This window comes from Halichoeres trimaculatus, unplaced genomic scaffold (assembly GCF_033239565.1).
Source record: "Halichoeres trimaculatus isolate MK-OKI-2021-1 unplaced genomic scaffold, fHalTri1.1 fHalTri1_scaffold_6, whole genome shotgun sequence".
NCBI lineage: Eukaryota > Metazoa > Chordata > Actinopteri > Labriformes > Labridae > Halichoeres > Halichoeres trimaculatus.
The window spans coordinates 2,027,341-2,042,915 of NW_027437184.1; the positions used below are offsets into that span (position 1 = coordinate 2,027,341).

General features: G+C 38.4%; 1 protein-coding gene across 4 annotated transcripts in view; it reads right to left on the minus strand.

The window, feature by feature from the left end:
* Positions 1 to 15,575, minus strand: part of zbtb16a (zinc finger and BTB domain containing 16a) — a 241,474-nt gene that overhangs the window by 140,166 nt on the left and 85,733 nt on the right. For all 4 annotated transcript variants that reach the window (XM_074671823.1, XM_074671824.1, XM_074671825.1 and 1 more), the window contains exon 3: positions 13,972 to 14,069. In XM_074671823.1, coding sequence (XP_074527924.1) covers positions 13,972 to 14,069 — 98 coding nt within the window. The remainder of the gene's footprint in view (positions 1 to 13,971; positions 14,070 to 15,575) is intronic.

A 15,575-nucleotide genomic window follows, 5' to 3' on the forward strand; every position in this document is an offset into this window, starting at 1 on the left:
ATGCTTTTAATAGCTCTTTCCCCCCGCTGCCACTCCTCCCCTGAGCCTCTCTCCTCTCACTCATGCATACACACACTGAGTCACTAACACACACACACACACATTTAGGAATTTGCGGCCTGGAAGGCAGTCAAGTTTCATTAATTTCTGGGTTTGGGTACAGTACAGTGTGTTCCTGGACTCACATCTGCGAGCGATCATAAATGCTGGAATGCTGGCAGAACATCCAGACCTGCCGGCACAAATATGTCGTCATCAGTGTGAGGGAAGAGGCGGCACCACGCCAAAGCAGCCGACCCAGCCGACAGTCGCTGAGCCAAACAAACGCCACAGCGGGTAGAAACGCAGACAAAGAGCAGTGGGAGCGCAGCCTCACGCCTTTGCACTGAGCATGCTCAGATTCTTTGCATTTTTGGCCTCATATAAACGCTCTCGACATTTACGTGGGCACGTCAGTCCCACAGTGATTGGGATCACATCAGAACAAAGCTTTTTATTTTGGGCGGCCAACATGAACATCTGGATCAAGGGTCTTCAACCTGCGGCTCTGGGGCCACATGTGGCCTATGCAGTGGCTCCTTGTAGCTCTACATTAATATTACTGAACTGAAGAATTTTTCTTTTTTCTTGCAGAGGGTATTGATGATTATAAATATTGACAAAAATATTAATCATGTGTTAACATTTTGTTGAACTAGATATGCATCAAAACTTGCAATAAAGCTTTCAGTATTTTTAAGGTTTTTGCAAATTTATTTCAAAACTTTTTTGCAATTTTTTTTATTTCGAATTTTTGTGGACATTTTTCTTTTTCAAATTTAGAAAAAATCTTTTTATTTTAAAGAGTTCCAAATTCTTGATTTTTTTTTTTTGTGCAAATTTCAATTTTTTAAATTTCTTCAAATTTTTGCAACTTATTTATATCACATTTTTGAACATTTTTGAAAAGGAAGCAAGTTTTTTTAAAAAGTGTTTAATTTGTTTAACAAATTAATGACATTTTGTTGAACTAGATATGCATCATATCTTGCAATAGAGCTTTCAGTTTTTTTGAGATTATGGAACATTTTTTTCTAAACTTTTTTGCAATTTTTTTTGAATTTCAGTTTTTGTGGCCTTTTTTCAAAATAAATTTAGGAAAAATCCCATGTTGCTTTCAAGAGTTCACAAATATTTGTTTTTTTTGTGTGCAAATTTCAATTTTTAAAAATTTGCAAAAAAAAAAAATTACAATTTATTTTAATTTCGTTTTTGAAATTTTTTAAAAATTAAAGCAAATTTTTTTAAATTACATTTTTATTTTTATTTTTTAATTTATCACATTCTGGTAAAAAAAAATTTAAATTCCAAAATTTGAAGAATTTTTGCATATTTTATTTTTCATTTTTTTTTAAATATTTTTCAATTCTTTAATTTTAGTCATTTTATTTTTTTTTTGAACTTATTGAAATTTTGTTAATTTGGTAAACTAATTAATTCATAAATTTTTCAATTAAAAAATTGCAAAATTATGATTTTTTTTTTGAAAAAACATCACAAGTTTATTCAGAAACACAAAAAGCTTCTTGTTTTTTTATGTGTACATTTTAATACACTTTATTCTGAAGATAAAGTCTTTTTTTTTTTTTTTTGCTCCTAAATGACCTTATTTCCATTGAGCTGAGGCAAAATGGTTATAATGAAAGTAAAAGTTGCAGACTCCTGATCTGGATGGAGACAGCAGGGATCTGGACTTCTGGTTAACTCTGGCTGCTTTACAGTTATGTTAATTAATGTGTGCTGCTCAGATCAAACCAACTGGAGAACAATACAGAAACACTTATTTGGTACTCAGGAGGTGCAGACATGTGGAGTCGGCAGCTTTTTCCACATATAGCATGAATTTCTGTTCCCTGTTATAAATATCTGCTTTATTCAGCTCTTAAGTCGTCTGAGCCTGAGTTATGGGGCAGATAAAATATCTGTAATTACAGTTTCTGTTTTGATACAACCACGAGGCTTCTATTTTAGCCCAGAGTGGCTTTAAGTAACCTACCTATTCCAGCTGTTTTTATTTCACTGAACACATAACCCGAAAAGATCACCCAGCAGGGGATAGAAAGCTGCGAGGCCAACTAGCTGAGGTGCTGTTGGAGAGATAAATACCCTCCACATGGGTCAAAAATGCTATTCTGAACTGCGAGCTCCTCTCTGGTAACACACTGTACTGGCTGAGCAACACACAAACCAAACACAGGCATACCAAACTGCTGAGTCCTGGCTGACACACCAGCATTCAACCCAGGAGATTAGCATTGGAAGCTAAGTTTCCATCAGTAGAGGAGAGAGACTCTGCATCTGCTGTGAACAAACTGTGCTGAAGCCTGTGAATACGACTGCTCCTGCAACTGCAGAGTTCGACATGTTGAGACTGAAAGTGGCCTCTGTATATGGGGCGCATGCTAACATATGCTAGCTGTGTCGATGCCTTTAAACTACCAGAATTCAATTCAAAATAGCTCACTGCAACACTCTCATTTTCTGCAGGAGTGTCCAATTTTTTAACTGTTCCTGCAAATGTTACTGTTAAGATGAGTTATTTTGTGTCTGAGAATTACAAGGCTCAGTGAATGCATCATCTGCATTCAGCAGTTCAGCAGCTCAGCAGCTAACGCCTGTGTTTTTTCTGTTTTCTGACAAAATCATGGGACGCACTTGTCAGGGAATTAAATAAAGCGCCAAATGTTACTTTTTTGTCATGGTTATTTGTTTTAATGTGACTGCAGCGCCACCTTCTGGCCTGGAGTCTCCGCACACTGTTGTAAAGATGCGACTTTTAACCAGGTGTGTTTGTTTTAAACAAATTTTCTTTGTTTAGGTCAACTTTTTTGCAGGATTGTTTGAAATGTGACATCAGCCATATTCCATATTCCTTTCAAGAGTTCACAAATATTAGATTTTTTTTTTTTTTTTTTTTTTTTTTTTGCAAATTTCAATTTTTTAATTTCTTCACATCTTTGCAACTTTTTTAAATTCCATTTTTGAATTTTTTTTAAAAATGAAGCGAATTTAATTTTTTTTTTGTAATTAATTACATTCTGGCAAATTGAGATTTCAAAACTTGAAGAATTTTTGCATATTTTTTCAAATTTTTTTTTTTTTTATATTTCACAATTTTTGAAACTTTAATATTATTAAAATTTTTCGCAACTTATTGATATCTCATAAATTTAGTACATAAATGAAATTACAAATTTTTCAATTGAAAAAAAATTGCAAATTTTTTAAAATGAAAAACGTCACAAGTTGATTCAGAAACACAAAAGCTTCTTGTTTTGATAATTTATTTGGTTTTTATTATGTGTATAATTAAATACACTTTATTCTGAAGATAAAGAATTTTTTTCGCTTCTGAATGGCTTTAATCCAGTTGAGCTGAGGCAAAATGGCTCCTATGAAAGTACAGATTGCAGACCCCTGATCTGGATGGAGACAGCAGGGATCTGGACTTCTGGTTAACTCTGGCTGCTTTTCGATAATGTTTCTTAATGTGTGCTGCTCAGATCAAACCAACAGAGACAGAAAGTCAACTTTTGCGGGATTGTTTGAAATGTGACATCAGGCAAACGTAAGCTATATGTAGCGCTACTAGCAGCCCAGTGCTACAACTTATCTGTAGGCTAACGTGACAACAAGCTAACTGTCAGTTTGTGCAGTAGTTTAGCAGCTGATGGGCATATTTCTAGAAGGGAGACTTTTACAAGATTACTTAGAAACTCCTCACATCCTCTTTGAAATAAAAAAAAATCAGAAGTCATCCTCGTATAACCCAGACCAAACACTTTGAGCCCCATCATGAGCAAACCTTGGGCAACATTTGGCGACAGTGGTAAGGAGAAACTTCAGCCACAGGCAGAGCCAGACTCATGTTGAACAGCCATCAAGAAAGAAGGATGGAAGGAGAGGAGGACAGACAGGAAACAGTTAAAGATGAACGGAGCAGGTGGAGGTAAAGAGTGTCAGATGGAGCCAACTGTTTTCTCTCCTGTAATGTTCTTTTTGTTCCCCGCGTCGAGGTCACATCACCAAGACTCCATTCACACATCACCGCCGCGCGTCTTTGAGAAGGACGCCGAGCTGAGACTGCAGCTTAAATAAAGGCAGATTTTTACTGAATGTGCTGCAGGTGTCACACACACATATTCTCACACACACACTCTGAAAACCGGCTAATCCAGGAACTCTTTACTACGTATACATACTGTAAACGGAGGATTAAGACTCTTAAGCTATAAAGGCAGAGAGATGAAGAGTTGGTGCGAACAGAGATGGCGATGCAGGCGTTCAAGGAGAGTCTTATTGGTAATCTTATTATGCTGCAACAGCTCACTCTGAAAACAAACCCTGGATCAGATCAGACTGCTGGGTTTTTAAAACACACACACACACACACACACTCCCTCACACACACACACACGGCTCTGATTTAGCAGAGAAAGAACGGCAGATTAGGTCTGATAAACTGGAAGAAGCACTGTTTGACTGACGCTTATAGTTTGGTAGGAGAATTAATAAAACACACTTTTGAGTTTCGGTTTGAGCTCGGCCTTTGAGCTCATTCTCACGTCAGGTTTTTTGATGACAAAAAAAATATAAAAACTTTTTCCTTATTGTATCCGAGAGCTCAAATTCAAGACGAAAATGATACTTCTTACAATAACCTACTTTTTAGAAATCCACTCATCATTATTGACCCCCCCAACAAAAATTTGGCTCTCGTTTTTTGTGATTTATTAGTCTCTTTTTTTTCATCTTTGCATTTTGAGTGGGTCATTACTTTGTTTGGCTCATTTCTCGGTCGTGGACACCAAACTTTTTGTGTCTTCAGTGATATTTTTACTATTTTTTCTCCTGTGTTTGTCTGGAGATCCTACATGTAACCATGGCTGCATTGTTTACATGCAAAATCAGCTGTTAGCAGCCTGTAGCATGTCAGTGCTAACTGGTGCTAGGCCGGATGTTTCCCCACAAAGTGAAGAGAAGGAGGTGAGGACGACATGCTGGTTCTCAGGTGTGAGCTAAGAAGTGACGACATGGACCTGTCCTTCCATCCATCGTTATTGGGAACGTGAGATCTATCTCCAATAAGATGGACGAGCTAGCTATGTTAACCCAGGAATGCTGGCATTGGAAGCTAAGTTTTCATATTAGCATTCAGTTACTTTCTAGTTTACAATTCTGTTTCAAAATCTTACATTAAACAGGAACAAGAAGAAATGTTAGTCTCTTTTTTAGAAAAGTAGTTTAGAAGTATTTTATGTGTTAGCTTAGCCACAAAACACGATATAAGGGTCTTTTTTTAGAAACTGGAAATGTAAGCCCTGACCAAGTAGTTTTGTTTTTTTAAATCACTTTTTAATCCTTGTTAATCAGACTGAGGCCTGTTTGAAGCCCTCAATGACCCTGATCAGCGACGACAGGTCGGAGTCTAAGGCTAAAAACAGATGCTAAAAGGATGACATCACAAAAAAATGGTCGCCGTGGGAACATCAGAGCCAAACCCCAAAGTGGTTTCCGTCTGTACACTTCTGATTCTCTTTAAGCTTAAGGTTCTGCATTATTTCAAGCATGGCTGACTTGACTGACAGCTGGTCATGATGAAGCTGTTTGTCAGGCGGCGGGGCGATGACCTCATTTTCACCTCCAGTCGTACGTTATTAGAGATGGCGTTTCCAATACAGCAGCTGCCATCTTCAGAAAGGGTGACACGGCCGAGGCTGCGTGCACGTTTTCTCCACTCTGTGATTTCGGTCGAGACAAAAATTGTTTTGGGTCGAAATCCCCTGCAAGTTTTGACCGTTATTTCCCGAGGTTTTGATGTGGTTTGACTTTTATTTCAGGGTTGAAAACTTTTAAAGGAACAGAATATTAAGATTTTGCGCATTAAATGAGTTAAAGATGGTGAATTGTGGTCGTTACTGGCCTTCAGCGATGCTAAAAAGCTGCTTTATTTGAGGCAAACAACATCCAAGACCTCAACGTGCACCCAAAAGGGGCTGAGTCACCGCTCTCCACCCTGCTTGAACCCCCATCTGCAGGCTTTGGCTCAGCAAACGCTGTCAAACACTGAACGTCAGGCAGAGATTAAAAAAAAAAGAGAAAAAAGAAAAGAAAAACAACGTGGAGGGAGGACTGAGACAGACCGAGACGAGAGGGAAAAAATAAATAGCTGGCACAAGGTAGACTGTACATACTGTACCCTCAGAGGTGGCAGGCAGCCCAGACTGGCCAGCCGCCAAGAGAGCCGTACAACAAGCACAGACAGACAGACAGACAGGCTGAGGGACAGACGGACAGACAGACAGGCTGAGAGACAGATAGCAGAGCAGGGAGGGAGGGGGAGGCAGCAGCGGCAGCGGCGACAGCATCTGAACTGCTCCACATCCACGACACGCTGCGCATACCAACAAGCCCCTCTGCTCCGTCTCCCCAACACTCCGCCGTTTGTGAAGCGAGCTGAAGGATGATGGCAGCAGTGAAGGGGAGAAGAGGAGGTGAGGAGAGGAGGGGAGGGGAGGAGGTGAGGGTTTAGGGACTTGGTGAAGTGTCATCATTACAGAGAAGACGCGATAAAAATCGAGACGTGGCGTCAGAGCCAGAAAAAACCTTGAAAGTCAAACGGTGGAGGTGGAGGTGGATGAGGGGAAAAAAGGCAACAGAAAGTATCAAAGAAGCTTCGCCTCGGCGCTGTCTCTTCCCTAACCGTCGCTCGTCTCCACAGAAGCGCTTGTCTCGCCTTTTACGCCAGACCAAAGCGGCTATGAATCAACAGTGATGTGTGTAACAGTGCAGGTTGATGTCGTGCGTCAACACAGCCCCGCTCAGAGAGAGGAGAAGAGAGGAACCAAAGAGAGAAAAGTTTGTGCACTTGCTGCCACTGTTGCTAAAAATACACTGCCCACATCTTCCGCTCGGCTGCTTCTCTCAAGGTGGAGTGTGCGGTTCTTCCTCGAGTTTTCACTGTGCTCCTTTTTCCATTTGATTCGCTTTCAACACAGTTTTCACCTCGTGTCAATGAGTACAAAATGTGGGTTATTATTAACCTGTTGATTCCAGAGAAGAAAGAGAAGTGATCTACTTTCTGTGCTCTGATAACAACAACAGTCTGTCTCTGCAGGAAGACAGGATTCATGAAGCTTCCACTGAAATCAAGGTTGTTCCCATTAATTATCTAAACACATGAGCTTCAATTCTGCTCCTGTCTCCGTCAGCCTTTCCTGGACACTGTCCAATGTAAGGGTCTTCAACCTGCAGCTCTGGAGCCTACTGCGTCTCTTTGACTCATTTGCAGTAACTTCTTATAGCTTTAAAAAATATAATTAAAAATTTGAGAATTTTTAGTTTTCTCACAAAGGGTATTGGTGATCATTGACACTAAATACAAGCATTTGTTGTTTTTTTGGTTCCACTTAATATAAATCACCTCTGAGGGTTTTCAAACTTAAAAAAAAATGGTTTGGAATTTCTTTTTTAAATTTTGCATTTTGTTTTTTTCTTAAGATAAACTTTTATGCTTTTTCAAATTAAGAAAAAAATACATTTTTTTTAAAGGTTTTACAATTTTTCTTTTTCTTCTACAAATTTTTGGACATTATTTTATTATTTTTTAATTTAGGGAAACAAATGCAAATTTTGTAAATTTTTTGCAAATTTTTGAAATTTTTGAAATATCAAAACATTTTAAATTTCTGCAAATTTTGGGGAATCATTTTAATTCTTTTTTGTTTAATTGCAGTATTTTTGTATTTTTTTTTTTTTACATTTTTTAGAAATCAAGCAAATTTTAAAAAAGAATTTAAATTGTTTTTATAAACTAATGAAATATTGGTGAAATTTAGAAATTTAAAAGTTTTTGGATCTTTTTTATTTTTGCACATTTTTAAAACTAACAAAATTTAGAAAATTTTTGTAACTGGTTGAAATTTCTTTTTTTTTAATTTCAAAGTTGTGATATTGAAAATCTTTTATCTTAAATTTTTTTTTTTTCAAATTTATTAAATTTTGGGAAAATTTTAAAATTTTAAAATTCTTAGTTTTTTTTATTTTTGCAAATTTTTAAAACTTTCAAAATGTTTGTAACTGGTTGAAATTATTCAAATTTATGAAATTAAAAATCTTTATTTAAAAAAAATATATTTGCTAATTCTTAAAAAAAACTACTTGGAAAACACGTATAATTCTTAAACACAAACAACTTCCGCTTCTTAGATAATTATTCACTAGATATTTACTATGTCTTGAATTTAGTACACTTTTTATGTCTTTATAATGAAGATAAAGTAGATTTTGTGGCTCCTGAATGACTTTAATCCAGGTGAGCTGAGGGGTGAATGAGTCTTATGAAGGTAAATGTTGCAGACCCCTGGTCCAGTGAATCAACATCCAGATTGTTCACTGCGTTTCCTTAAAACTGAACATTAACCAGATTTGGGAGCGCTGCTGTTTCTGCTCACTCATATCAAATATCTGATGGCAGAAAGAGATAAATGACAGGATATGAAACCCCGGATCCATCCTCTGTGTCTCTGTTACAAAAGGCAGCACTTAACTTTAGTTTAGCTTCAAGCCCCTGACGTTTCTGACACGTTTAATAACGGGGGTGTTTGTGTCAAACGCTTAAATGCTGCTCTGTCAAGCTGGGTTTAGTTCTGCGATCATGTTCGATAACAATTTTCAGAAATGTCTCCGAGCGCTGATTATCACAGTTTACATTACAAACACACACACACACACATACACACACACACATAGACACAGTGATTTATCTGGGTAACAAAGAGCAAAGGTTTAACAGAGGATGTGTGTGTGAGACAGGCCTTCCTGAATCAAATACAGCTGTTATCACTGTTTACTGACACCCAAACCGTACCTGCTACCTCCTACCTACGTCTTTTTACACAACCTTTGATTCTGATAGCTCCATATCTCTGCAGCTGCTAATTTACACCTTCCTGGTGGTGATACCCACCCTGTACGTAAATAAACATCAACAGATGTAGCTACGTTAGCTGGAGCAGCGGGCAGCCATGGGAATGAAGCAAAGTTAGAGACGTAAGATGCTGGTAGGCCTCAAGGTTGGACTGGAACTAGGGGTGTGATACCTGAGCCTTGGTATTTTCTAATATTGATCAGAGGTCATCTCTACAGAGGGATTATCTGTTTATCAACAACGGCAGGTTTGTGAAACAGCAGTGAGTGGACAGATATTAGGTGGAAAGACGTTTTTAGAAGAGAAATCCAGCGTGTACCCAGAGAGGAATTTAAACACACAACTCTCACTCTATGCTGATGACTGTATTATCTGTGGACTCTTACAAGACTGTGACAGACCAGGACGTTAACATGCATCAATAAATCAGAAACCCTTCCAAACCAAAAAGAGCAAACAGACTGTTGAGTCTGAGACCAGGTTCTAAATATGAATATTTTTTAATTCTTTTATTAGTTTTTTTTTTATTTGAAACGTTTAATTAAACTGTTTTGTTAAATTTTTGCACATAAATTGAGTTTTAAAAATTATTGCAAATTTTGAATTTTAAAGTATTCTTTTTAACTATTGCAATTAGGGGAATTTTTTTTTTTTTTTTTTTTTTTAATTTTTCAAATTGTATTTGTATTTTTTATTTTATTATATATTTTTTTATTTTGCACATTGATTGATTGTCAAAGATTTCAGGATTTTTTTCAATTTCAAAGTATTTTTAAATATTGTTAGTTTTTTGAATTTGGAAATTGTCTGATATCTGCAATTTTTTTATTTCAATTTTTTAATTAATTATTTTTTGCAATTTTTTTTGTTCAATTTTTATTATTTTTTTTTATTTTTTTGCAATTGTTTAAAAATTTCATTTTTTTTTTGAAAAAAATGCATTGTTTTATTTCATTTTTTTTATATTTTATTTTTTTATTTTTGCACATTTTAAGTTTTAGACATTTTTGCATTTTTTTTTAAATAAATCTTTGCAAAATTTATCTAAATTGAAAACCTAAGCAATGACATGTTAAGTTGCATAAATTCAGAAAACTTTTTGTTTACATAACATTTTACTACAGCTGAACTATTTTTTTAATAATTTTATTGCCTTTTTGTCTTTATTGTGAAGATAAAGTAGATTTTGTGGCTCCTGAACGACTTTAATCCAGATGAGCTGAGGCCAAAGTTTGCAGATCCCTGATCTAAGTTTTATGTTTTGTATTAAGAAATATGAGAAGCAAAAACCAAACACTGTCCAGACTCTGCAGCCTCTGTACATGGGGCGCCTGCTCCAGCTTAGAGCCAAAGCAGCTCTGAGAGCCGGTCTCCACTGAAGCTCACAGAAAGGTGAACTCACTCCTGTGAACATGCAACATGTGTCTCAACAAAATCAACCTAAACCCCGTCAGATTCCACGTTTTATCGCTGCTCTTGGCACAAAAACATCTCTGAGTTCATGTTTTCTGCAGCCACTGAATTCCTCAATGTGATCATGACACACAACAACAGAAGCTGCAGGAGCAGGACGGTCTGTCTCAGGAAAGCTCAGATAGAGCACGCAGCCAGAAAACAAGCTGCAAAACACTCCAGTGTGTTTTTGTGCCTGAGCTCTCCGTCTTTTCAGCTCTGACACGCGAGCGGGGGGAGTGTGTGTGTGTGTGCAGCAGGGACTTGTGAAAACGGGGTATAATTTTAAAATAAACAGAGAATATTTCCTCAGAGCTACTTTTGTTTTTGACACGCCGCGCCGCGCGCCGAGCAGCATTCACTGGCACAGCGTGAGTTTGTCATTCATCTTTGTCACAACACAGGCGAGGGTGTCAGCATCCATCTCAGTCATTGTTTAAGTTTGGGTGAGAGATGTACAAACAAATGATCCTGGCAATTATCGTTTTGTGCAAACTGACGGGGTTTCTGGGGAACGAGTGGTGACAAAAACGCCAAGTAGATATTCAGACGTGTTAGTGCTCCCCGCTGGAGAGCGCAGGGTACCAAACAGAGGGCTGGTTTTCTAGGCCAACATCAACACGTGGATTTGGGCTTCTGTGTGTGTGTGTGTGTGTGTGTGTGTGTGTGTGTGTGCAGATGGGGTTCCCTCAGAGGTCCCATGGTTTTTACAGTGTCTCAATAAACCATCTGCACTCAGGGCATTAGGAGCGCCGAGCTCTTTGCTGCCTATAAAAGACGGTTCATGCCATTAAAACAGTGCTGTGCTAAGTAGGCTCAGAGCACAGGGTCTGCATGTGTGTGTGCATGTGTGTGTGTGTGTGTGCATGTGTGTAACAGTGTCAGACTGGACCAATCAATGCGTCCTGTGTTCTGCCTCCCAGACCTGCAGTGTCACAGAGGTGTAGGATGACAGGACGATGATGTGCAGGCCAAGTTTCCCACAGCTGCCGGGCTCTGCCAGCTCTGCAGGGCTGCACAGTTATTTAATCCACAAATTAGTGGATCTGGGTTATGCTCCACATCCACAAATGTAAAACTTGTGTATTTATAGTGAGAGAAAGCAGATGTAAGGCAGGTCATCCCTCAGAACGGCTCTCTGGGCGCAGAAACTCCAGAGACGACTTCTAGCAGGGATGCAAAGATCAGATAATCTGTTTCTAATACGACGTCCTCGCAGCACATCCATCAGTCTGAGTCTGTGGATGCTTGGAAAGCCAGTTTGTGAAACGTACGGGTGAAATATGACGTGAGTCTGCGATTCAGGACGGGGATTATGGATCTACAAGGAAACAGAAGAAGGTCCAGGACAGTGTTTGGGAACATTTGGCTTTAAATCTGGATGAATTTGTGTAAAACGACTTCAGAGATGCAGAACGTGTTGAGTTGGGGTTACATGGACTTTCATACGGGGTTGAATTTGACAGAGGATTTGAAGTTTGACCTAAATTCATGCAGAAGGGGAGGGAAAATGAAGGCTTAGTGGTTATAAAAATGTGTTTGAACTGGTTTGCACACAGGAATTTGGACTCTTAGCCACAGACATGAAGAAATCCCAGCTTTGGCCCTTCGTGGTGTTGGTACTGTATCACAGAGAACACCAGGTCTGGTTTTACTTTTGAAGAACTTCACAAGGAAAGAAAGGTTAGAAAAGTGTTCACGCACGCTCAGAAAGTGTCCTAGGAGAAACGCTGGATCAGAAAGTTGAATGTTTATCTGCTAAAGACCTTCTGATTCGATGGTTTAACAGAGATTTCAGGAGACTTACATCACCGCAGCTCACTCACTGCTTCCTGGAGCGGAGCCGTCCATCCTCTACAAAGGTCGACATGAGACGTCACGCATGTGTCGCATAACAAACGAATTATTGAAATAAAGAATTGTTATTTTTCTCCCAGAGGGTATTGATGATTAAAGACACTGACTCTAAATAAAATCCTGTGTTAACATTTAGTTGAACTAAATCTTCATCCCATCTGTCAATAAAGCCTGCCACCGCTCTACTTCACCTCCTACAACATCAACAGCCCACCAACTTTCCATGCACCTGTGGCTAACCTCAAGTTTTACAGCCCTGGGAAGATAACTACATCTACAAAAAGACTCATCTGGAAGAAAATACTGATTTTAATTCTGTGAGGATGGATTCATTTAACAGACGACATGCTGGATTAATATACATCAAAAATTTCAAAATATATGGAGAGTTCTTTCCCAAAATGCTATGAATGCCACTTTTTAAAAAAATGAGTTCATCATGCCGTTTTGCTGTGTACGGAACCTATTCACTACTCATTCGTTATTTTAAGTTAATTCAATTATTTTCCTTGTTTAAAATGTACTATAAGATGCAGTTTTTCTCCAAACAAGAACCAATTCTGTTTCTGGTCCAGACTGGTCCAGAAAATTGTTGAAATGGATTTATACCAATTTGAAAAAAATTCTTCAAATGGTATCAAATTGTATTCTGTAAAATAAATAAATAATAATGATAACAAATTTATTGAAATGTATTTTATTTTTTGAATTTTTAGAAATTTCAAATTTTTTAATTTTTGGAAATTTTGGAACTTAAAAATTTTGTGAAAGTTTTGTAAATTATGGCAAATTTTCAATTTTTTGGGAAATTTTCTTTTTTAATTTGATCTGTTTTGCATTTTTTTTTTTTTACATTTTTGCAAATTTATAAAGTTTTAGACATTTTTAATTTAAAAATATGTTTTTTAATTTTTGCATTTTTTTTAAAAAAAAGGCAAATTTTGGGAAATTTTTGCAATTTTTCTGCCTTTTTTTATTACAAAGTTTTCTGAAATTTTGTTACTTATTAAAATTTTAATATAAATATAAATTATGCAAATTTATGATATTACACATTTTTCATTTTTGAAAATATTTTCAATTTTATCTAAATTGAAAAAACTAAGACATCACATTTAAAGTTGCATACATTTAAAAAAAATGTTAAGATAGTAATTCACTGGATTTTAACTATGTATATAACTTTATACATTGTATAGTCTTTATTGTGAAGATAAAGTAGATTTTGTGGCTCCTGAATGACTTTAATCCAGGTGAGTTGAGGCTAAAAGGCTCCTATGAAAGTAAAAGCTGCAGACCCCTGATCATGAAGGAGGAAAACTGCAGCCGCTCAGTAGTTTGGAGGCATTTCCACTTGTTTTGCAACAACTGTGACACTAACTTGCAATATGTGCAAGTTTTATTTCTCACTTTTCTGCTCTGAGCATCCTTGTTGCATGCCTTCACTGCATGCCTCATCCAATCTCATGTTAGTCGAACAAAAAACCTAGAGATTTCTGCTAAATCTTGTACTGCACGTCCTTGAGGGTGAAGTCCCTCTACTGTCCCTCCAAAGTAGGAACAAGCTTTAAGAATCTCTCTAAAAGCAGTTTATTTATAACAGTCTCAGCACACAGTGAACCCAAACAGGTGAAACAGCGCAGCAGTTATCATCACAGCGATCGGTGTATGTGGGGTTGGTTTGATTTCTGTACCTGAGTGAGACAGCAAATGCATCCGTAGACGGAGGCTGTCCAGGAAGCTCTTCCCGCACAGCTCACAGCCGTAGGTCTTCATCCCACTGTGCATCTTCCTGTTGACAGAGAGGAGAACAAACGTCTTATTGTCCGACTCAAACAGACATCTGAGCCATAACTGAAGGCTCTCTTTGGTTTCCTTCACCGCTGAAACTAAACATGTTGGTTCCTCTGCAGTTTCTGAGAGAAGGTCCCGCTCCATCAATCAAACCATCAGCAAATAACAATAACCATCAGTGCAACAGGGCGCCCGGAGAAACCACACATTTCCTTCTGCAGGGAGCAGCAGACCATGACTCGGGGGCTGTAAATCACACGATGCCGTTCAAGCAGAGGCATTATCAACTCCCTCCATCTCAAGTGCTGCAGATGGATAAAGAGCCATAAAGAGAAATGCAATGATTTATTCAGGCAAACACAGAAGACAGCTACTTAGCGTTATGAAGCATTTAAGAGCCATGTTTTGATCGCCGCTCTCAAATCTGAAAAAGGTGATGTGTAGCTGGGAGCAGGATCTGATGGGCAATGAATTGTCCGTCCCCAAATAGACAGTCATTAGGCCCTAACGTAGTTTAAGAGCACAAGGTCAGACAAGACTAAGGTTCAATATTTGATTATGTGGTAAAGGCCTGGAAGGTTAGGGAACTAAATAACATCTGACAACACAAAGTCTGGCCTCACCACTCTCCCTGTTACCAAATCCTCAAAGACCCCTGGGCTCAGCACAAAGCGTATTATTCTTCACAGATATCTGAAAGTGCTCTAAAGCAATTAAGGTGACAAGAATTGCCAAACAACTGCCACGGTGCCTTAAAGCTCCCGAGAACTTCAAATACCTCACCTGGGGTGAAGCAGACAAAGGTGTGCACACACTCCTGATTGTAATGATTGTTTCTCAAGTCGGGGGCGCTTTTTGATCTGACACGAAAACGACTCTTCTTTCGCACAAAAATGTATCTTTCTGAGAGTTGTGCCACAATTAGGTCAAATCAAGCCAGGAGAAAACAACGAGTGATAACGCTTCAGACGTATGATGCAGCAGAGCATGTTTCAGCTTCCCCCAAACCCGCACAGGGTGAGAGCAGAGTCTATATTCAGGTGAGTGTCAGACCAAACGAGGCATTCTTTGGGAAACAATGCCCTTGATAAGAGATCTGCTCGACTTGGGCGAGATGACAGCCATCCATCTCCACGTCTCCCAACAAAGCCGCAGAGGAGGAGGGGGCGCCACTCTCCAAAAACATGACTGATTGATGTCAGATGTCGAATGCAAATTGATTTACAGCTCTCTTTTGTGCCTGGAGAGGCTGGGAATGGAGAGACAGAGCGGGGATGTGAGCGCGACAGACGGAGGGAAGGAGAGATTATGGCGTTTCTTATGGCGTTTCTTATGGCGATGGCTGCGGGAATTATTAAGCCATGAAGTCTGGGTGACTTTGGTGACAATTAATCGCTTTTAAACATCCTTGAAACTCAGCGGGGAGGGTGCTAGGGACGCAGAAAAGACGAGGGTGTCAGGGTCAAATACAAAGAAATGAGGATAGAATAAAAACCTTTGGCTA